The sequence below is a fragment of the Bombina bombina genome, chromosome 1, assembly GCF_027579735.1.
Source record: "Bombina bombina isolate aBomBom1 chromosome 1, aBomBom1.pri, whole genome shotgun sequence".
Classification (NCBI taxonomy): Eukaryota; Metazoa; Chordata; class Amphibia; order Anura; family Bombinatoridae; genus Bombina; species Bombina bombina.
The window spans coordinates 677,713,191-677,737,660 of NC_069499.1; the positions used below are offsets into that span (position 1 = coordinate 677,713,191).

Consider the following 24,470-nt stretch of genomic DNA (forward strand, 5'->3'; position numbering starts at 1 on the left):
CGAGTCGGTCATTGATACCTTGATTCAGGCTCGAAAGCCTGTCACCAAGAAAATCTATCATAAGATATGGTGTAAATATCTTCATTGGTGTGAATCCAAGGGTTACTCGTGGAGTAAGGTCAGGATTACTAAGATATTATCTTTTCTCCAAGAAGGATTGGAAAAGGGATTATCGGCTAGTTCCTTAAAGGGACAGATTTCTGCTCTGTCTATTCTTTTGCATAAGCGTCTGGCTGATGTTCCAGACGTTCAGGCGTTTTGTCAGGCTTTGGTTAGAATCAGGCCTGTGTTTAAACCTGTTGCTCCGCCATGGAGTTTAAATTTAGTTCTTAAAGTTCTTCAAGGGGTTCCGTTTGAACCTTTGCATTCCATAGATATCAAGCTTTTATCTTGGAAAGTTCTGTTCCTAGTAGCTATCTCTTCGGCTCGAAGAGTTTCAGTTATCTGCCTTACAGTGTGATTCCCCTTATATGATCTTCCATGCAGATAAGGTAGTTTTGCGTACCAAACCTGGGTTTCTTCCTAAGGTGGTATCTAATAAGAATATCAATCAGGAAATTGTTGTTCCGTCTCTGTGTCCTAATCCTTCTTCAAAGAAGGAACGTCTGTTGCACAATCTTGACGTGGTTTGTGCTTTAAAGTTTTTTTTGCAAGCTACTAAGGATTTTCGTCAAACATCTGCATTGTTTGTTGTCTATTCTGGAAAGAGGAGAGGCCAAAAGGCTTTGGCAACTTCTCTTTCTTCTTGGCTAAGAACCATAATCCGTTTAGCTTATGAGACTGCTGGCCAGCAGCCTCCTGAAAGAATTACAGCTCATTCTACTAGAGCGGTAGCTTCCACATGGGCTTTTAAACATGAGGCCTCTGTTGAACAGATTTGTAAGGCGGCGACTTGGTCTTCGCTTCATACTTTTTCTAAATTCTACAAATTTGATACTTTTGCTTCCTCTGAGGTTATTTTTGGGAGAAAGGTCTTACAGGCAGTGGTGCCTTCCATTTAAGTTCCTGCCTTGTCCCTCCCTTCATCCGTGTCCTAAAGCTTTGGTATTGGTATCCCACAAGTAATGGACTGGATACACCTTACAAGAGAAAACAAAATTTATGCTTACCTGATAAATTTCTTTCTCTTGTGGTGTATCCAGTCCACGGCCCGCCCTGTCACTTTAAGGCAGGTGTTTTTATTTTTAAAACTACAGTCACCACTGCACCCTATAGTTTCTCCTTTTTCTTACTTGTCTTCGGTCGAATGACTGGAGGTGGGGGTTAGGGGAGGAGCTATATAGACAGCTCTGCTGTGGGTGTCCTCTTGCAACTTCCTGTTGGGAAGGAGAATATCCCACAAGTAATGGATGAACCCATGGACTGGATACACCACAAGAGAGAGAAATTTATCAGGTAAGCATACATTTTGTTTTCCTGCAGGACAGTTCTAATGTAATAACAAATGCCTGTCCTCTAGCTGTGATGTACAACACTGAGATTACCTACTAATAGCCAATGAGCTAGGTGAGCGCTTATATTTAAAAACGTCATAGTTACCTTAAAAGCACCCACACTGCTGGATCCCAGTAGATAGCCAATACAGTGCTATACATGACAGCAGAGGATCTTTGTATGTGGAGTATAATGATTATCCAACAGGAGCAGACTAGGGACCATTCCCGATGACACCTGTGGCAGGCCTGTGACTAACACCCACTGGGTGTAATTGTTCCACTGCTCCATACTCTATAAGTTTCCCTCTGTCCAAACAACAGCTCTCTGAGGAGAAAATGGGCTTTAAATCAGTCTAAGGACTCCTTTCACATAAGTAGATCTTGAGCACCTCCTTTCTTCACCTTCCTCCTGCGGAGGCAAAGATAAGACTGGTTTTCCAGTGAGGTGGGAGTTTTTTTGGGAGTCTTTGCCTCCTCCTACTGGAAAGGAGTGGAATTTCCAGGAGTAATAGCTTGTGGACCATTTTTATAAACGTAAATCTATTTCTTCATCTGGTACAAACACGTAATATTAGAGATAAACCTTTGACCGGCCCAATATAATAGCTTGGAGCCTGCCAAGCAAAAGCTAATCAAGCAGTTGACAGTAGGCAAATACATTAATATTTATGCTTTAGTATTCCAGCTAAGCTATGGTGGAAAAGATCCAGCCCTGATTCCCTGGGTAATACAATATTCAGAAAGGAAGAAATTGAAATACTGGTGCCAAAGAATGGTAACATTTGGCCACCAAATTTGAATGTGTGTACCTATTTCTTTGCACAAAGACAAGTTAACTTTAGAAATCTAACAATTTAAGTGGACAACAAAGAAAATAGAGACACACTCAGCTGGAGAAACTTATTTGCTAGTTCAGCTAGTGCCACTCAGGGTATAGCAAATCAGTCTGGCCCTGCCCAATGACAGTCCAGCCCCGAAATACCAGGCAATTCTCCTCTGAACAAGAGAAATCCCTGACATACTTTTCGGTCTCTCTAGGACCCATCAGTGAGGTGCAGTTGCATCTCTCTAGGCCTAGGACATGTGTGCAAGAAATCCACGTCTGGTTTACCCTTTTACTTTTAGAAAGACCCAAGAGCAATTTGCATAAAACAAAGAAAATTTAAGTGGAACCATGTACCAATGTATTATAATTTTATAATTTAATGTGTGCATATTGCTACCATACATGGAAGCTCTAGTATGCTATAAAGTTAACCTTGATTTGTGAGGACCACATGGGTTGCTGATGATTTTCTTTCACAAACAAGGTAAAAAGTTTAAATTACTGATTGTAGCTTATCATTATCTTTAATTTAGAACAGGGCTATCCAAACTTTTTTTTTTGTATGAGGGGCTGGTAACTATTGGCATGATTAGCAGGGCCATATTAAGTTATACTCACACAATACAGATACCAAATAGCAAATATTAGATTATAATCACATTTTTGGTTACAATTACATAGGAAATTAGGTAGAGTTGTATAAAATAATTTACAACATTTGGAATGAATACACATGCTTTGGTTACCTAATGACGAGCATTGAACAGCAAATTACTGGTGTCAGTCTTCTACTTAGTATCACACATTGACAGTCACTTGGATTGCCCTGTTTAGATTAAAATATGCTCAAAGGAAGGCTGACCTGAATTACGCCTATTCTAAAAATGTTAAATTCCTTTCATATAGATATTACTACTTTTCTTATTATAACTTAATTTTGCTTAAAGGTATATGAAACACATAATTCAGATAGAGCATGCGATTTTCAACAATTTTCTAATTTACTTCTATTATCACAGTTTCTTTGTTCTCTTGTTATTTTTTGTTGAAAAGCAGGGACATATGCATTTCTGGAGCACTATATGACAGCGGTTTTGCAAGAATGTTATCCATTTGCAAGAGCACTAGATGGCAGCCCTATTTCCTGCTATGTTGTGCTCTAGATGCCTACCTAGGTATCTCTTCAACACAAAATATCATGGGAACGAAGTAAATTTGATAATAGAAGTAAATTGGAAACTTTTTAAAATAGTGTGCTCTGTCTGAATCACAAAAGATTTTTTTTTGGGCTTCATATCCCTTTAAGATAACTCTAAGAGGGATTTTATTCTATAAGAAGAGAGATTATTTTCAAACAAAATGTTATCTCACCTATAGGGAATCTCTGTAAATACAACATATTTTATGCAACTGTTTTTTGTTTTTTAATAGTTAAAGGGACACTGTACCCAAAAAAATTCTTTCGTGATTCAGATTGAGCATGAAATTTTAAGCAACTTTCTAATTTACTCCTATTATCAAATTTTCTTCATTCTCTTTGTATCTTTATTTGAAATGCAAGAATGTAAGTTTAGATGCCGGACCATTTTTGGTGAACAACCTGGGTTGTCCTTGCTGATTGGTGGATAAATTCATCCACCAATAAAAAATTGCAGTCCAGAGTACTGAAACAAAAAAAAAGCTTAGATGCCTTTTTCAAATAATGATAGCAAGAGAACAAAGAAAAACTGATAATAGGAGTAAATTAGAAAGTTGCTTAAAATTGCATGCTCTTTCTGAATTACAAAAGAAAAAATTTGGGTTCAGTGTCCCTTTAAATCATATGTTAGGCTAATATAGAACAGCATTGCTGGGAATAAATAGAACAGTAAAAGGCGAACCAGGTTGAATTTGTTTAGTGTTTTGCCAAGAATAAAAGCCTCTAGTATTCACACAGGGCTAAAATATTTATAAGGAAGGATTGTCAATACATTGCACTTGATTGGTGTATTTGGTATTACTAAGCAAATAGAATTCTGCTACTGGTACTGAGTTATTTCCGTTTCTATTTTTAATTTTTAGGATATGAGGAACTTACGTTTTGCTCTGAAACAAGAAGGACATAGTAGAAGAGATCTGTTTGATATCCTAACAAAACATGCTTTTCCCCAGTCAAATGGCCTGGTAAGCAATATTCAGATATTTTAGTAGGCCAATTTATGTGTATATCCATTCTTCTTCAGCTGTAACATTATCTAGATTACATATCAAGCAGTTCAAACATAATGCTTAAAGAGGCGTAAGTCATATTTCATTTGTGCCGCTCTATGTATCTAATAGTCACCAATATTGTTACAGTCAGTATTAGTTGTGAGATTTAAAAAGGCTCGGTATTGAAGAGGTTAAAATAACTTTAGTTATTTTTGATGTGTGGTAGGGCTGGGCGATATGAGTAAAAATTAAAATCCCGATTTTGGACCCAAAAAATTGCAATTTTAATCACGATTTTCTTATAAATGACTAATTTTTCAATAAAAAAAAAATAATTAACACTACAGAATCTTAATGTACATGTTTCTTAATCTCCAATACACTCTTGGAGCATTAAAATACAAACCACAAAATAGTTCAAATAAAATGAGCTGCCTGTGCTGTGGTTACATAGTAGCCACTAGCCAGTTCTTATGTCTTCTGACACAACATTGTCATGTTTTCTTGGCCAGTCATTCTAACTGTGGTATGATTAACATATGAACTTCCCATACATCAGAAAAAAATATATCTTTCAAAAACAAAGCCTCTTCTTTAAAAGAAACTCTTGTTGAAGGGTTTAAAAACATTTCAGAATGTGCACCATGGAAAATTGATCAGACAGTAGAGTAAAAGTGCACTTGTACTTCACTGTCTGAGCTATTTTCCGTGGTGCACTTGCTGAACTGTTTGCGTCAAATACTTTCTTTAAAAGAAGTCTTAATTTTTTTCTATGTAAACAGGCTTTATTTTACCTGTGTAGACAGCTGTGACTGCTGCCATCAGAGCTGTGGCAAAGCGGCAAATTCCTCCATAGCGCAGTCCTGCATAGCCTCTCTACTCCCCCCACCCCCTCCTTTACCTAAAGAAGCCTGCGCGCAATGAACAATTACAGTCAGCCCTCCTGTAGTCATAGGTGATGTCATAGGGGGCGGGGCTAAAAATTGCATACTCTCTCGGTTTATAAATCGCGGTGATTAATCACATTTTTAAATCGCATATGTGATTAATCGTGCAGCCCTAATGTGTGGATCAGAAAATAATCACTACATTGCAAACAAAAAAATCTTCTCTTCAACTGAGTTTTTGCAGTGCTAAGGCATACCTCTTTAAAAACATTTAGTGTGTTTATCTTATTTACAGTAACAGTTGCAGGTATAAATGAGCTCCTGCTCATAACTGATAATTACTGTGCATCATGTAGGAGGGTCAGGTTTCTGAATTCCGTAGAAAATACCTCAGCCTCTCGGATAACAGTGGAAAAATAAAGTTAACTGATTTAAATTGCAGGAAAAGTTGAAAAATACGACGCATAATTAAATATTTTATAAAGAATAACATTTTAGGTTGAATATATTAATAAGCCTTGATAGTCATTATTTTTATTATTTTTCTGCTGCATCTATCTGTATCTATCATACAAATTATAAATATATATATATATATATATATATATATACATACTAATAATAGCAATGATTATGAATAATAGATATGTGCATTTGTGTATCTCGTTATTATCCAAATGCAGAAGAAGGCGGCTACTAGCGGCATTAGGCTCTGTGTAAATCCAGATCTTAGTGTGTTGCACTTTCACAAGAAGAAGTCGGACTCCACAAAGAGCCGAATGCTGCAAGGGGCCACCTTCTTCTGCATTCGGATACTAACGATATACACAAATGCACATGTCTAATAAATGAGTCTGAAATTGGTGCAGTATTGCTCTTGTAAGGGAATGAGATATATATATGTGTGTATATATATATATATATATATATATATATATATAATATATATTTAAAATAAATGTGAATGTGTATATGGCTGTGCAATATGGGGGGGGGGAATCACGATTTTTTTTAAAATATAAAATATTGCAATATTTTTTAAAATATTTTTATACATACATTTTACACTGTTTGGCTGGAGCAACAAACCACAAGGCAGATAAAATGGTGGTGGTGCTGTGACACTGATTTGACGCTTCCTGGTCCACTCCCTTAGAGGAATGATCAGTGCTGTGCTGGACTGACTGATGTGAAATGTTAAGGAAGCTGTTTCTATATTAATACGAGGAGAGTCTACTGCTTCATTCATTACTTGTGGTAATACAGAACCTGGCTACCAGGAGGAGGCAAAGACACCCCAGCCAAAGGCTTAAATACCTCCCCCACTCCCCTCATCCCCCAGTCATTCTTTGCCTTTCGTCACAGGAGGATGGCAGAGAAGTGTTGGAAGTTTCAGAGTAGTCTCTTATGAAGGGTAGTACTCTGTGGGACTGGACTTTATTTCATGTAATTAGCAAGAGTCCATGAGCTAGTGACGTATGGGATATACATTCCTACCAGGAGGGGCAAAGTTTCCTAAACCTCAAAATGCCTATAAATACACCCCTCACCACACCCACAAATCAGTTTTACAAACTTTGCCTCCTATGGAGGTGGTGAAGTAAGTTTGTGCTAGATTCTACGTTGATATGCGCTCCGCAGCAGGTTGGAGCCCGGTTTTCCTCTCAGCGTGCAGTGAATGTCAGAGGGATGTGAGGAGAGTATTGCCTATTTGAATGCAGTGATCTCCTTCTACGGGGTCTATTTCATAGGTTCTCTGTTATCGGTCATAGAGATTCATCTCTTACCTCCCTTTTCAGATCGACGATATACTCTTATATTTACCATTACCTCTACTGATTCTCGTTTCAGTACTGGTTTGTCTTTCTACTACATGTAGATGAGTGTCCTGGGGTAAGTAAGTCTTATTTTCTGTGACACTCTAAGCTATGGTTGGGCACTTTTATATAAAGTTCTAAATATATGTATTCAAACATTTATTTGCCTTGACTCAGGATGTTCAACGTTCCTTGTTAAAGACAGTCAGTTTCATATTTGGGATAATGCATATGAATAATTAATTTTTTCTTACCTTATCAATTTGACTTTTTTCCCTGTGGGCTGTTAGGCTCGCGGGGGCTGAAAATGCTTCATTTTATTGCGTCATTTTGGCGCTGACTTTTTTGGCACAAAAATATTTTTTTCTGTTTCCGGCGTCATACGTGTCGCCGGAAGTTGCGTCATTTTTTGACGTTTTTTTTTGCGCCAAAGGTGTCGGCGTTCCAGATGTGGCGTCATTTTTTTGGCGCTAAAGCATTTAGGCGCCAAATAATGTGGGCGTCTTTTTTGGCGCTTAAAAAAATTGGGCGTCACTTTTGTCTCCACATTATTTAAGTCTCATTATTTATTGCTTCTGGTTGCTAGAAGCTTGTTCACTGGCATTTTTTCCCCATTCCTGAAACTGTCATTTAAGGAATTTGATCAATTTTGCTTTATATGTTGTTTTTTTCTATTACATATTGCAAGATGTCCCAGATTGACACTGAGTCAGAAGATACTTCTGGAAAATCACTGCCTGGTGCTGGATCTACCAAAGCTAAGTGTATCTGCTGCAAACTTTTGGTATCTGTTCCTCCAGCTGTTGTTTGTACTGAATGTCATGACAAACTTATTAATGCAGATAATATTTCCTTTAGTAATGTTACATTACCTGTTGCTGTTCCATCAACATCTAATACTCAGAGTGTTCCTGATAATATAAGAGATTTTGTTTCTAAATCCATTAAGAAGGCTATGTCTGTTATTCCTCTTTCTAGTAAACGTAAAAAGTCTTTTAAAACTTCTCATTTTTCAGATGAATTTTTAAATGAACATCATCATTCTGATTCTGATAATGGTTCTTCTGGTTCAGAGGATTCTGTCTCAGAGGTTGATGCTGATAAATCTTCATATCTATTTAAAATGGAATTTATTTGTTCTTTACTTAAAGAAGTAATAATTGCTTTAGAAATAGAGGATTCTGGTCCTCTTGATACTAAATCTAAACGTTTAAATAAGGTTTTTAAATCTCCTGTAGTTATTCCAGAGGTTTTTCCTGTCCCTGATGCTATTTCTGAAGTAATTTCCAGGGAATGGAATAATTTGGGTAATTCTTTTACTCCTTCTAAACGTTTTAAGCAATTATATCCTGTGCCATCTGACAGATTAGAATTTTGGGACAAAATCCCTAAAGTTGATGGGGCTGTCTCTACTCTTGCTAAGCGTACTACTATTCCTACGGCAGATAGTACTTCCTTTAAGGATCCTTTAGATAGGAAAATTGAATCCTTTCTAAGAAAAGCTTACTTATGTTCAGGTAATCTTCTTAGACCTGCTATATCTTTAGCGGATGTTGCTGCAGCTTCAACTTTTTGGTTAGAAGCTTTGGCGCAACAAGTAACAGATCATAATTCTCATAGCATTATCAATCTGCTTCAACATGCTAATAATTTTATTTGTAATGCCATCTTTGATATCATTAGAGTTGATGTAAGGTATATGTCTCTAGCTATTTTAGCTAGAAGAGCTTTATGGCTTAAAACTTGGAATGCTGATATGTCTTCTAAGTCTACTTTGCTTTCCCTTTCTTTCCAAGGTAATACATTTTTTGGTTCTCAGTTGGATTCTATTATCTCAACTGTTACTGGGGGGAAAGGAACTTTTTACCACAGGATAAAAAATCTAAAGGTAAATTTAGGTCTAATAATCGTTTTTGTTCCTTTCGTCACAATAAGGAACAAAAGCCTGATCCTTCATCCTCAGGAGCAGTATCAGTTTGGAAACCATCTCCAGTCTGGAATAAATCCAAGCCTTTTAGAAAACCAAAGCCAGCTCCCAAGTCCACATGAAGGTGCGGCCCTCATTCCAGCCCAGCTGGTAGGGGGCAGATTACGTTTTTTCAAAGAAATTTGGATCAATTCAATTCACAATCTTTGGATTCAGAACATTGTTTCAGAAGGGTACAGAATTGGCTTCAAGATAAGGCCTCCTGCAAAGAGATTTTTTCTTTCCCCTGTCCCAGTAAACCCAGTGAAGGCTCGAGCATTTCTGAAATGTGTTTCAGATTTAGAGTTGGCTGGAGTAATTATGCCAGTTCCAGTTCTGGAACAGGGGATGGGGTTTTATTCAAATCTCTTCATTGTACCAAAGAAGGAGAATTCCTTCAGACCAGTTCTGGATCTAAAAATATTGAATCGTTATGTAAGGATACCAACATTCAAAATGGTAACTGTAAGGACTATCCTGCCTTTTGTTCAGCAAGGGCATTATATGTCCACAATAGATTTACAGGATGCATATCTGCATATTCCGATCCATCCAGATCACTATCAGTTTCTAAGATTCTCTTTCCTGGACAAGCATTACCAGTTTGTGGCTCTGCCGTTTGGCCTAGCAACAGCTCCAAGAATTTTTACAAAGGTTCTCGGTGCCCTTCTGTCTGTAATCAGAGAACAGGGTATTGTGGTATTTCCTTATTTGGACGATATCTTGGTACTTGCTCAGTCTTTACATTTAGCAGAATCTCATACGAATCGACTTGTGTTGTTTCTTCAAGATCATGGTTGGAGGATCAATTTACCGAAAAGTTCATTGATTCCTCAGACAAGGGTAACCTTTTTAGGTTTCCAGATAGATTCAGTGTCCATGACTCTGTCTCTGACAGACAAGAGACGTCTAAAATTAATCTCAGCTTGTCAAAACCTTCAGTCACAATCATTCCCTTCGGTAGCCTTATGCATGGAAATTCTAGGTCTTATGACTGCTGCATCGGATGCGATCCCCTTTGTTCGTTTTCACATGCGACCTCTTCAGCTCTGTATGCTGAACCAGTGGTGCAGGGATTACACAAAGATATCTCAATTAATATCTTTAAAACCGATTGTACGACACTCTCTGACGTGGTGGACAGATCACCATCGTTTAGTTCAGGGGGCTTCTTTTGTTCTTCCGACCTGGACTGTAATTTCAACAGATGCAAGTCTGACAGGTTGGGGAGCTGTTTGGGGGTCTCTGACAGCACAAGGGGTTTGGGAATCTCAGGAGGTGAGATTACCGATCAATATTTTGGAACTCCGTGCAATTTTCAGAGCTCTTCAGTCTTGGCCTCTTCTAAAGAGAGAGTCGTTCATTTGTTTTCAGACAGACAATGTCACAACTGTGGCATACATCAATCATCAAGGAGGGACTCACAGTCCTCTGGCTATGAAAGAAGTATCTTGAATACTGGTTTGGGCGGAATCCAGCTCCTGTCTAATTTCTGCGGTTCATATCCCAGGTATAGACAATTGGGAAGCGGATTATCTCAGTCGCCAAACGTTACATCCGGGCGAATGGTCTCTTCACCCAGAGGTATTTCTTCAGATTGTTCAAATGTGGGGACTTCCAGAAATAGATCTGATGGCCTCTCATCTGAACAGGAAACTTCCCAGGTATCTGTCCAGATCCAGGGATCCTCAGGCGGAAGCAGTGGATGCGTTGTCACTTCCTTGGAAGTATCATCCTGCCTATATCTTTCCGCCTCTAGTTCTTCTTCCAAGAGTAATCTCCAAGATTCTGAAGGAATGCTCGTTTGTTCTGCTGGTGGCTCCAGCCTGGCCTCACAGGTTTTGGTACGCGGATCTTGTCCGGATGGCCTCTTGCCAACCGTGGACTTTTCCGTTAAGACCAGACCTTCTGTCGCAAGGTCCTTTTTTCCATCAGGATCTCAAATCCTTTAATTTAAAGGTATGGAGATTGAACACTTGATTCTTAGTCAAAGAGGTTTCTCTGACTCTGTGATTAGTACTATGTTACAGGCTCGTAAATCTGTATCTAGAAAGATATATTATCGAGTTTGGAAGACTTACATTTCTTGGTGTCTTTCTCATCATTTTTCCTGGCATTCTTTTAGAATACAGTTTCTTCAGGATGGTTTGGATAAAGGTTTGTCTGCAAGTTCCTTGAAAGGAAAAATCTCTGCTCTTTCTGTTCTTTTTCACAGAAAGATTGCTAATCTTCCTGATATTCATTGTTTTGTACAGGCTTTGGTTCGTATAAAACCTGTCATTAAGTCTATTTCTCCTCCTTGGAGTTTGAATTTGGGTCTGCGGGCTCTTCAAGCTCCTCCGTTTGAACCTATGCATTCATTGGACATTAAATTACTTTCTTGGAAAGTTTTGTTTCTTTTGGCCATCTCTTCTGCTAGAAGAGTTTCTGAATTATCTGCTCTTTCTTGTGATTCTCCTTTTCTGATTTTTCATCAGGATAAGGCGGTGTTACGAACTTCTTTTAAATTTTTACCTAAGGTTGTGAATTCTAACAACATTAGTAGAGAGATTGTGGTTCCTTCATTGTGTCCTAATCCTAAGAATTCTAAGGAGAGATCATTGCATTCTTTGGATGTAGTTAGAGCTTTGAAATATTATGTTGAAGCTACTAAGAATTTCCGAAAGACTTCTAGTCTATTTGTTATCTATGCCGGTTCTAGGAAAGGTCAGAAGGCCTCTGCCGTTTCTTTGGCATCCTGGTTGAAATCTTTAATTCATCATGCTTATGTCGAGTCGGTTAAATCTCTGCCTCAAGGATTACAGCTCATTCTACTAGGTCAGTTTCTACTTCCTGGGCGTTTAGGAATGAAGCTTCGGTTGATCAGATTTGCAAAGCAGCAACCTGGTCTTCTTTGCATACTTTTACTAAATTCTACCATTTTGATGTGTTTTCTTCTTCTGAAGCAGTTTTTGGTAGAAAAGTACTTCAGGCAGCTGTTTCAGTTTTATTCTTCTGCTTATAATTTCAGTTTTTTTCATTATAAGATTTAAACTTTATTTTGGGTGTGGATTATTTTCAGCGGAATTGGCTGTCTTTATTTTATCCCTCCCTCTCTAGTGACTCTTGCGTGGAAGATCCACATCTTGGGTAGTCATTATCCCATACGTCACTAGCTCATGGACTCTTGCTAATTACATGAAAGAAAACATAATTTATGTAAGAACTTACCTGATAAATTCATTTCTTTCATATTCGCAAGAGTCCATGAGGCCCACCCTTTTTTGTGGTGGTTATGATTTTTTTGTATAAAGCACAATTATTCCAATTCCTTATTTTTTATGCTTTCGCACTTTTTTCTTATCACCCCACTTCTTGGCTATTCGTTAAACTGATTTGTGTGTGTGGTGAGGGGTGTATTTATAGGCATTTTGAGGTTTGGGAAACTTTGCCCCTCCTGGTAGGAATGTATATCCCATACGTCACTAGCTCATGGACTCTTGCTAATATGAAAGAAATGAATTTATCAGGTAAGTTCTTACATAAATTATGTTTTTTAGTAGTCTTGTCAGCCTCTCAGTGAGAGCATTGACGAATGTTAAGGTCTGGAGATACAGGGAGAGTCTTTCTGCGAAACCACCCAGACTCGTATTAACAGCTCCTTAAGCAATCAGTGTTGACGAGTTTCACTGCCTGCTTTCTTTCACTCAAGTCCATGTCAGGAGCGATGCCACAAACTGTTATACTTGAGAGGCCGTGTTCCGTTTAATTTTTTCATACCTGTAATGATAACGCAAGAAGACAGGGTCACAGTGCGACTCCTTTTATCTTTAAAGAATCAAGGGTTAATATCTCAGGAAGGTGATTTTTGAACAGGGGGGAGGTATACATGATTATCTTTATTGTGTTTTTGCTGCGATATATGTGAGATGTGGCTCTTGCAAGGTGTGAACAGTCAGGTTCTTCTGTCATTTAGATTACTGTGCAGGCCGTCTAGTTTGGCATGCTTTTCTAGGCTGCAGGGGCAGTCCTGCGTGGCTCTCCATGTGGCCAGGTGTGGCCTCATTCTCTTCCTTTTCCTGACCGATGGTTGCAGGAGACAAAAGCGGTTTCTATGTAGGCCTGGATCATAGGAGGTGGTGAGTGCCCTCTAATTCGTTAGATGGTACTCGCTCTTTGCCTAAATCTAATGCCTGTGTTTATTGTGAGGAGGCTTCGGTATATCCGCCTGCTCAACTATGTTCCACATGCCTTGATAAAATAGTGATATCTAAAAAGAACAAAATGTTTTGTACCATTGAGCCGTCCACCTCTGAGGGGTCTCCGTCCCGTGAGGTGCGTTCCCTACAATGATCTCCGTTTACACATGCAGCTCCCCAGTGCACTACTAATCATCTTGCGGGAGAGGCCCTGTGGCCGCCAGATTTTGCTGATCAGTTGCAAAACAGCTGTATCTGTGGCCTTCAGTGCTTTACCTCGCACTACGAAGCGCAAGGGAAAGGTTAAACATTGCTATCCTTCCCAGGGGTCATCTACTCCGTTGGATGTATCTGAGACTAGATTATGCGCTGATGCAGAGGACTGAGATACTTCGTAGGACTCTTTCTCTGGATTGGAATCGGCGGCCTCTAAACATCCGGCTGCGGAAGAGCCAGACTTTAGGTTTAGCATGGAGCACTTATGCTTTTTATTAAAGGAGGTGTTGGCTACCGGAGGAACCTTCTATTCCTAAGCTTGATAAAGTGGGGACAGGGTTGTGCGCCAGACTTTCCCGGTTCACGTAAAGATGGCGAATATTATAAAGAATGAATGGGAGAGACTTGGTTTATCTTTCTCCCCTTCCTCTTCGTTTAAAAAATTGTTCCTGATTCTCAGCTAGAATTATGGTGATCTGTCCCAAAGGTGGATGGAGCTATCTCCACATTCGCTAAGCGCACCACTATCCCTCTTGAGGATAGTTTGTTGTTCAAGGAACAAATGGATAATAAATTAGAGACCCTATTAAGAAAAATGTTTCAGCACACAGGGTTCATATATCAGCCTGCAGCGGCTGTCGCTGCAGTGGTGGAAGCCGCTACTTATTGGTCCGACTCTCAGAGATGATCGAGGTAGAGACTCCCCTCAATGAGATTCAAGAAAGAATTATTAACGCCCTGAGGGTAGCTAATTCATTTATCTGTGATACAAATATGCAGATTATTCGCTTGAATGCTAAGACATCATGCTTTTCTATTCTGGCCCGGAGGGCCCTGTGGTTGATGTCATGGTCTGCGGACATGATGTCCAAATCTAGATTACTTTCCCTTCCTTTTATTTTATAAATACTTTTTTATTAATTTTTCCAAGCTTAAGTTGGCAGATTTGTATGAAATACTCACAAGGCATATAATCATTACATGCAAAATATTTTGACAACATTGCTTTACATTCCCTTCCTTTTAAGGGGAAGATTCTTTTTGGTCCAGGACCGTAGCTCTATCATAGCTACGGTTATGGGGGACAAAGGTGCCCTCCTACCGCAGGATAAGAAAAATAAACCTAAGGGTCCTAATTTTTGTCCCTTTCGTTCGGACAAGTCCCAACGAGAGCAGCCTGCCACGAAGCCCAAGCAGTTCAAGGGATCTTGGAAACCTTCTCAGTCTTGGAACAAGACCAAGCAGAGCAAGAAGCCTGCCGAGACAAAATCCGATCCGTCTCTGGATCTCGTAGGGGGCAGACTATCTCTTTTTGCAGAGGCTTGGATGAGAGACGTGCAGGATCCTTGGGTTCAGGATAGGTTTCAAAACGTACCCTCCCAGGGGTAGATTCATCTTGTCAAATCTATCATCAAGACCAGAGAAACAAGATGCTTTTCAAGAGTGTGTGAGGGATCTCTCCTCTCTAGGAGTAATTGTTCCGGTACCTCTAGCAGAAAGAGGTCTAGGGTACTATTCAAACCTTTTTGTGGTCCCAAAAAAGGAGGGCACGTTTCACCCGATTCTGGACCTAAAGTGCTTAAACATGTTTCTGTCGATCCCATTGTTCAAGATGGAGATGATAAGGTCTATTCTGCCCTTAGTTCAAGAGGGTCAGTTCATGACTACGATAGACCTGAAGGACGCATACCTTCATGTACCAATACACAGGAACCACTTCAAGTTCCTAAGATTCGCTTTTCTGGACCAGCACTTCCAGTTTGTAGCTCTCCCCTTGGGTCTGGCTACTGCCTCAAGAGTCTTTACGAAGGTTCTGGGAGCTTTGCTTGCGGTGGCGAGATCAAGAGTTATTGCAGTAGCACCTTATCTGGACAACATCCTGGTCCAGGCTCCGTACTGCCAGGTGGCAGAGGACCATTCGAGAGCTCCTCTTCTTATTCTTTGATCTCATGGATGGAAGATAAACTCAGGAAAGTGTTCTCTGGTTCCCAGTACCAGAGTAAAGTTTCTGGGCACGATAATAGACTCCATATCCATGAAGATATTCCTGACAGATCAGAGACATTGCATAATTGCTTACAGCTGTCTTGGAGCCGGGAGGAGTCGCTCCTTCTGATCAACATCCTGGAACTTCAAGCGATCTTCAACGGTCTGAAAGCTTGGCCCTTCCTGAGTTTTTCCCAATTCATCAGATTACATGCGGACAACATTACCTCAGTGGCTTACATCAACCAGGGGGGGAATGAGAAGCTCCCTAGCCATGAATGAAGTTCTCTGATTCTGGAATGGGCAGAGAGCCACAACTGCTCGCTGTCAGCGATCCACATCCTGGGTGTGGACAACTGGGAAGCGGATTTTCTCAGCAGACAATCATTTCATCCGGGGGAATGGTCTCTGCACCGCAAAGTGTTTGCAGAGATTTGAAACAGATGGGGGACTTCGGAGATAGATCTCATGATGTCCAGTCTCTGCCTTTGGGATTCAACCTAGATTACATATTTCCACCGTTGCCAATTCTACCTCAAGTAGTGGCCCGCATCAAGCAGGGGCAAGCATCAACTATTCTGATCTCTCTGTCGTGGCCGCAGAGGATATGGTTTGCCGATCTGGTGGGGATGTCATTGTCTCCTCCGTGGAGGTTGCCCTGTCGCAGGGATCTGCTAGTACAGGGCCCCTTTGTACATCAAAATCTAAATTCTCTGAGGCGGACTGTGTGGAGATTGAACGCTTAGTCTTAGCCAAGAGAGGGTTTTGAGAGTGTGATTGATACACTCATTTAAGCCAGGAAGCCGGTCACCTGTCACATCTATCATAAGGTGTGGAGGATCTACTTACTCTGATGTGAGACTTGTGGATGTTTTTGGCACATGGTCAGAGTATCCAGGATACTTTCCTTCCTCCAGGATGGTTTGGAGAAGGGACTTGCCGCTAGTTCCTTGAGGGACAGATTTCGGCTTTATCTGTGTTGTTACACAAGAAGCTTGCTGAGCTTCCTGATATACAGTCTTTTGTTCAGGCTCTATCCAGGATCAGGCCTGTATTCAGACATTCTGCTTCTCCTTGGAGTTTGAATCTGGTTCTTAGGGTTTTGCAGAAGACTCTGTTTGAACCAATACATTCTCTTGACATTAAGATACTGTCTTGGAATATTCTTTTTCTACTGGCTATTGCTTTGGCAATTAGAGTCTCTGAGTTGGCGGCCTTGCAATGTGAGCCTCCTTACCTGGTTTTTTATGCCGATAAGGCTGTCCTTCGCACTGGATTGGGATTTCTCCCTAATGTTGTGTCTGATCGCAACATTAATTAGGAGATTGTAGTTCCTTCCTTGTCTTCCTTCTTCTTCAAAAGAACGGTTACTTCATAACTTGGATGTGGTTTGAGCTTTGAAATTTTATCTTCAGGCTACGAAGGATTTCAAACAGACTTCAGCATTGTTTGTTGTCTATTCGGGGAAGCGCAAAGGGCAGAAGGCTTCTTCCACTTCCTTATCTTTTTGTCTGAGGAGCATGATTCGCCTGGCGTATGAGACAGCGGGACATAAGCCTCCTCAGAGAATTACGGCTACATCAACTAAAACTGTGGCTTCTTCTTGGGCCTTCAAGAATGAGGCCTCTATGGAGCAGATTTGTAAGGCGGCTACATGGTCCTCCTTACATACTTTTTCAAGGTTTTACAAATTTTACGTGTTTGCTTTGGCTGAAGCAGCTTTTGGGAGAAAGGTTTTACAGGCTGGGTTGCCCTCAGACTAGGGTCCGCCTCTTTTTTACCCTCCCGTTTTCATTCAGTGTCCTCTAGAGCTTGGGTATTTTGTTTCCCACAAGTAATGAATGAACCCATGGACTCTCCTCGTATTAAGATGGAAAACATAAATTAAGCTTACCTGATGATTTCATTTCCATCTGTACGAGGAGAGTCCATTGCTCCCGTCTGGATCTCCGTTGGACGGACCTAAATTTCTTTGTTTTTCTTCTGGCATCTTTTATACCCTGATATTTCTCCTACTGTTCCTTGTTCCCTTGGCAGAATGACTGGGGGATGAGGGGAGTGGGGGAGGTATTTAAGCCTTTGGCTGGGGTGTCTTTGCCTCCTCCTGGTGGCCAGGTTCTGTATTCCCACAAGTAATGAATGAAGCCGTGGACTCTCCTTGTACAGATGGAAATGAAATTATTAGGATATTTTTTCTCTGTGGAAAGGCATCAACGTGTGCTAAAAGAACGTGCACCCTGAGTTGCAATTGAAATGAAGAGGCATGGAAGTTATTCTAGCTTTTGTTCTATCTCAGGGGTGCTGTTCTCTCTCTTTTCTGATATTTATGCAAATTACTCTTGGGTCTCCTTAAGAGTAATGGGGGAAACCAGACGTGGACTCCTTGCACACATGCCCTTAGAGAGATACAACTGCACCTCACTGACGAGGCCCTCAATAGGCCGAAACGATCGTCTGGGGTTGTTGTTTCTCTTGTTCAGAGAGGAATTGCCTGGTATTTCGGCGCTGGACTGTCATTGGGCAGGATCAGACTGATATGCTACAGGATATTTTTTCTCTGTGGAAAGGCATCAACGTGTGCTAAAAGAACGTGCACCCTGAGTTGCAATTGAAATGAAGAGGCATGGAAGTTATTCTAGCTTTTGTTCTATCTCAGGGGTGCTGTTCTCTCTCTTTTCTGATATTTATGCAAATTACTCTTGGGTCTCCTTAAGAGTAATGGGGGAAACCAGACGTGGACTCCTTGCACACATGCCCTTAGAGAGATACAACTGCACCTCACTGACGAGGCCCTCAATAGGCCGAAACGATCGTCTGGGGTTGTTGTTTCTCTTGTTCAGAGAGGAATTGCCTGGTATTTCGGCGCTGGACTGTCATTGGGCAGGATCAGACTGATATGCTACAGGATATTTTTTCTCCGTGGAAAGGCATCAACGTGTGCTAAAAGAACGTGCACCCTGAGTTGCAATTGAAATGAACAGGCATGGAAGTTATTCTAGCTTTTGTTCTATCTCAGGGGTGCTGTTCTCTCTCTTTTCTGATATATATATTTCTTCTGTTAAGTGTGATCAGTCCACGGGTCATCATTACTTCTGGGATATTACTCCTCCCCAACAGGAAGTGCAAGAGGATTCACCCAGCAGAGTTGCATATAGCCCCTCCCCTCTACGTCACCCCCAGTCATTCTCTTGCACCCAACGACTAGATAGGATGTGTGAGAGGACTATGGTGATTTTATTTAGTTTATTTCTTCAATCAAAAGTTTGTTATTTTTTAATAGCACCGGAGTGTGTTATTCCTTCTCTGGTAGAGTTTGAAGAAGAATCTACCAGAGTTTTTACTATGATTTTAGCCGGAGTTGTTAAGATCATATTGCTGTTTCTCGGCCATCTGAGGAGAGGTAAACTTCAGATCAGGGGACAGCGGGCAGTTTATTCTGCAAAAAGGTATGTAGCAGTTTTTATTTTCTAACAATGGAATTGCTGAGAAAATCCTGCCATACCGACATTATATCATGTATGTATAATTTACATTTTAGTATTCTGGGGAATGGTACTTCACTGGAATTACACTGTGTATATAAGATTTTAGCCTAATAGAAATACAACAGGCTTTTTAATAATTCTTAATTATGTTAAACGTTTTTGCTGGAATGTAAAATCGTTTTCATTTTCTGAGGTACTGGGTGAATAAAATGTTTGGGCACTATTTTTCCACTTGGCAGTTGCTGGATCTAATTATGTCAGTTTTTAATCTCTCTCACTGTTGTGTGTGAGGGGGTGGGACCTTTTTTGGCGCTTTTGCTACGCATCAAAAATTTCAGTCAAAAGCTCATTGTTTTTTCCTGCATGTTCCGGTTTATCTCTACAGAACCCAGGGATCTTCAAAGCTAATTTGAGGGAAGTAATCTAACAGAGCTGTAAGATTGTAGTTGACTGTGATAAAAAACCTTTATTCTTTAACTTTTTTATGCCTCAGGGTTAGTTATTTCTTGCTACTGGATACAAGCCTTTGCTAAGTTGCATTTTGTTTTACAAAGCTGATTGATTTCATCTGTTATATATATTCAGTGCTTTTCAAGCACAGTTCGTTTTTTTCATTGTATTTTACTTGTATAGTATTTCCAAATTGCAAGTTTATTTGCTAGTTTGTTAAACATGTCTGATTCAGAAGATGAGACCTGTACTATTTGTACTAAAGCCAAGGTGGAGCCCAATAGAAATTTATGTACTAACTGTATTGATGCTACATTAAATAAAAGTCAATCTGTACAAATTGAACAAATTTCACCAAACAACGAGGGGAGAGTTATGCCGACTAACTCGCCTCACGTGACAGTACCTGCATCTCCCGCTCGGGACGTGCGCGATATGGCGACGCCAAGTACATCTGGGCGGCCATTACAAATAACATTACAAGATATGGCTACTGTTATGACTGAGGTTTTGGCTAAATTACCAGAACTAAGGGGCAAGCGTGATCACTCTGGAGTGAGAACAGAGTGCGCTGATAATGTTAGGGCCATGTCAGATACTGCGTCACAACTTGCAGAACATGAGGACGGAGAGCTTCATTCTGCGGCTGACGGTTCTGATCCAAACAGATTGGATTCAGATATTTCAAATTTTAAATTTAAGCTGGAAAACCTCCGTGTTTTACTAGGGGAGGTGTTAGCGGCCCTGAATGATTGTAACACAGTTGCAATACCCGAGAAAATGTGTAGGTTGGATAAATATTTTGCTGTACCAACAAGTACTGACGTTTTTCCTATACCTAAAAGACTAACTGAAATTATTACTAAGGAGTGGGATAGACCCGGTGTGCCATTCTCACCCCCTCCAATATTTAGAAAGATGTTTCCAATAGACACCACCACACGGGATTTATGGCAAACGGTCCCTAAGGTGGAGGGAGCAGTTTCTACTTTAGCTAAACGTACCACTATCCCGGTAGAGGATAGCTGTGCCTTTTCAGATCCAATGGATAAAAAATTAGAGGGTTACCTTAAGAAAATGTTTGTTCAACAAGGTTTTATATTGCAACCCCTTGCATGCATTGCGCCGATCACGGCTGCAGCGGCATTCTGGATTGAGTCTCTAGAAGAGAATCTTGGTTCAGCTACGCTGGACGACATTTCAGACAGGCTTAGAGTACTTAAGCTATCTAATTCATTCATTTCGGAAGCCGTAGTACATTTAATTAAACTTACGGCTAAGAATTCCGGATTCGCCATTCAAGCGCGCAGAGCACTGTGGCTAAAATCCTGGTCAGCTGATGTAACTTCTAAGTCCAAATTACTTAATATACCTTTCAAGGGACAGACCTTATTTGGGCCTGGTTTGAAAGAAATTATCGCTGACATTACAGGAGGTAAGGGCCACGCCCTACCTCAAGACAAAGCCAAACCTAAGGCTAGACAGTCTAATTTTCGTTCCTTTCGGAATTTCAAAGCAGGAGCAGCATCATCTTCCACTACTCCAAAACAAGAAGGATCTGGTGCTCGCTACAGACAAGGCTGGAGACCTAACCAGTCCTGGAACAAGGGCAAGCAGGCCAGGAAGCCTGCAGCTGCCACTAAAACAGCATGAATTGAGGGCCCCCGATCCGGGATCGGATCTAGTGGGGGGCAGACTTTCTCTCTTCGCCCAGGCTTGGGCAAGAGATGTCCAGGATCCCTGGACGCTAGAGATAATATCTCAGGGATACCTTCTGGACTTCAAACACTCTCCTCCAAGAGAGAGATTTCATCTGTCAAGGTTGTCGACAAACCAAACAAAGAAAGAAGCGTTTCTACGCTGCATACAAGATCTATTGTTAATGGGAGTAATCCATCCAGTTCCACGGTCGGAACAGGGACAAGGGTTTTACTCAAATCTGTTTGTGGTTCCCAAAAAAGAGGGAACTTTCAGACCAATCCTGGATTTAAAGATCCTAAACAAATTCCTAAGAGTTCCATCATTCAAAATGGAGACTATCCGGACAATTTTACCCATGATCCAAGAAGGTCAGTACATGACCACAGTGGACTTAAAGGACGCTTACCTTCACATACCGATTCACAAAGATCATTACCGGTATCTAAGGTTTGCCTTTCTAGACAGGCATTACCAGTTTGTGGCTCTTCCATTCGGATTGGCTACAGCTCCAAGAATCTTCACAAAGGTTCTAGGTGCTCTTCTGGCGGTACTAAGACCGCGGGGAATTTCGGTAGCTCCTTACCTAGACGACATTCTGATACAAGCTTCAAGCTTTCAAACTGCCAAGTCTCATACAGAGTTAGTACTGGCATTTCTAAGGTCACATGGATGGAAGGTGAACGAAAAGAAAAGTTCACTCGTTCCACTTACAAGAGTTCCCTTCCTGGGGACTCTTATAGATTCTGTAGAAATGAAGATTTACCTGACAGAAGACAGGTTAACAAGACTTCAAAGTGCTTGCCGCACCCTTCATTCCATTCAACACCCATCGGTGGCTCAATGCATGGAGGTAATCGGCCTAATGGTAGCAGCAATGGACATAGTGCCATTTGCTCGCTTACACCTCAGACCACTGCAATTGTGCATGCTAAGTCAGTGGAATGGGGATTACTCAGACTTGTCCCCTTCTCTGAATCTGGATCAAGAGACCAGAAATTCTCTTCTATGGTGGCTTTCTCGGCCACATCTGTCCAGGGGGATGCCATTCAGCAGACCAGACTGGACAATTGTAACAACAGACGCCAGCCTTCTAGGTTGGGGTGCCGTCTGGAATTCTCTGAAGGCTCAGGGACAATGGAGTCAGGAGGAGAGTCTCCTGCCAATAAACATTCTGGAATTGAGAGCAGTTCTCAATGCCCTCCTGGCTTGGCCCCAGTTGACAACTCGGGGGTTCATCAGGTTTCAGTCGGACAACATCACGACTGTAGCTTACATCAACCATCAGGGAGGGACAAGGAGCTCCCTAGCAATGATGGAAGTATCAAAGATAATTCGCTGGGCAGAGTCTCACTCTTGCCACCTGTCAGCAATCCACATCCCGGGAGTGGAGAATTGGGAGGCGGATTTCTTAAGTCGTCAGACTTTTCATCCGGGGGAATGGGAACTTCATCCGGAGGTCTTTGCCCAAATACTTCGACGTTGGGGCAAGCCAGAGATAGATCTCATGGCGTCTCGACAGAACGCCAAGCTTCCTCGGTACGGGTCCAGATCCAGGGATCCAGGAGCAGTCCTAATAGATGCCCTGACGGCACCTTGGGACTTCAGGATGGCTTATGTGTTTCCACCCTTCCCGATGCTTCCTCGATTGATTGCCAGAATCAAACAGGAGAGAGCATCAGTGATTCTGATAGCACCTGCATGGCCATGCAGGACTTGGTATGCAGACCTGGTGGACATGTCATCCTGTCCACCTTGGTCTCTACCTCTGAAACAGGACCTCCTGATACAGGGTCCTTTCAAACATCAAAATCTAACTTCTCTGAAGCTGACTGCTTGGAAATTGAACGTTTGATTTTATCAAGACGTGGGTTTTCTGAGTCAGTTATTGACACCTTAATACAGGCCAGGAAGCCTGTTACCAGAAAGATTTACCATAAAATATGGCGTAAATACCTATATTGGTGTGAATCCAAAGGTTACTCTTGGAGTAAGGTTAGGATTCCTAGGATATTGTCTTTTCTACAAGAAGGTTTAGAAAAGGGTTTATCTGCTAGTTCATTAAAGGGACAGATCTCAGCTCTGTCTATTCTGTTACACAAACGTCTGTCAGAAGTGCCAGATGTTCAGGCTTTTTGTCAGGCTTTAGCGAGGATTAAGCCTGTGTTTAAGACTGTTGCTCCACCATGGAGTTTAAATCTTGTTCTTAACGTTTTACAGGGCGTTCCGTTTGAACCCCTCCATTCCATTGATATAAAGTTGTTATCTTGGAAAGTTCTATTTTTAATGGCTATTTCATCGGCTCGAAGAGTCTCTGAATTATCAGCCTTACATTGTGATACTCCTTATTTGATTTTTCATTCGGATAAGGTAGTTCTGCGTACTAAACCTGGGTTCTTACCCAAGGTAGTCACTAACAGGAATATCAATCAAGAGATTGTTGTTCCATCTTTGTGTCCAAATCCTTCTTCAAAGAAGGAACGTCTTCTGCACAATCTGGATGTAGTTCGTGCCCTAAAATTTTACTTACAGGCAACTAATGAATTTCGACAGACGTCTTCCCTGTTTGTCGTTTACTCTGGTCAGAGGAGAGGTCAAAAAGCTTCTGCTAACTCTCTCTCTTTTTGGCTTCGTAGCATAATACGTTTAGCCTATGAGACTGCTGGACAGCAACCTCCTGAAAGAATTACAGCTCATTCCACTAGAGCTGTGGCTTCCACTTGGGCCTTTAAGAATGAGGCCTCTGTTGAACAGATTTGCAAGGCTGCAACTTGGTCTTCGCTTCATACTTTTTCCAAATTTTACAAATTTGACACATTTGCTTCCTCGGAGGCTATTTTTGGGAGAAAGGTTCTTCAGGCAGTGGTTCCTTCTGTATAAAAGAGCCTGCCTATCCCTCCCGTCATCCGTGTACTTTTGCTTTGGTATTGGTATCCCAGAAGTAATGATGACCCGTGGACTGATCACACTTAACAGAAGAAAACATAATTTATGCTTACCTGATAAATTCCTTTCTTCTGTAGTGTGATCAGTCCACGGCCCGCCCTGTTTTTTAAGGCAGGTAATTATTTTTAAATTATACTCCAGTCACCACTACACCCTTGGTTCCTCCTTTCTCGTTGGTCCTTGGTCGAATGACTGGGGGTGACGTAGAGGGGAGGGGCTATATGCAACTGCTGGGTGAATCCTCTTGCACTTCCTGTTGGGGAGGAGTAATATCCCAGAAGTAATGATGACCCGTGGACTGATCACACTACAGAAGAAAGGAATTTATCAGGTAAGCATAAATTATGTTATATATATATATATATATATATGTATATATATATATATAT

At 41.0% G+C, this 24,470-nt stretch overlaps 1 protein-coding gene across 1 annotated transcript in view; it reads left to right on the forward strand.

The window, feature by feature from the left end:
- The window catches only part of MTM1 (myotubularin 1), a 536,532-nt gene that overhangs the window by 167,877 nt on the left and 344,185 nt on the right, over positions 1-24,470 (forward strand). Inside the window, exon 6 of the mRNA XM_053699155.1 lies at positions 4,324-4,425. Within this exon, the coding sequence (XP_053555130.1) occupies positions 4,324-4,425 (102 nt within the window). The remainder of the gene's footprint in view (positions 1-4,323; positions 4,426-24,470) is intronic.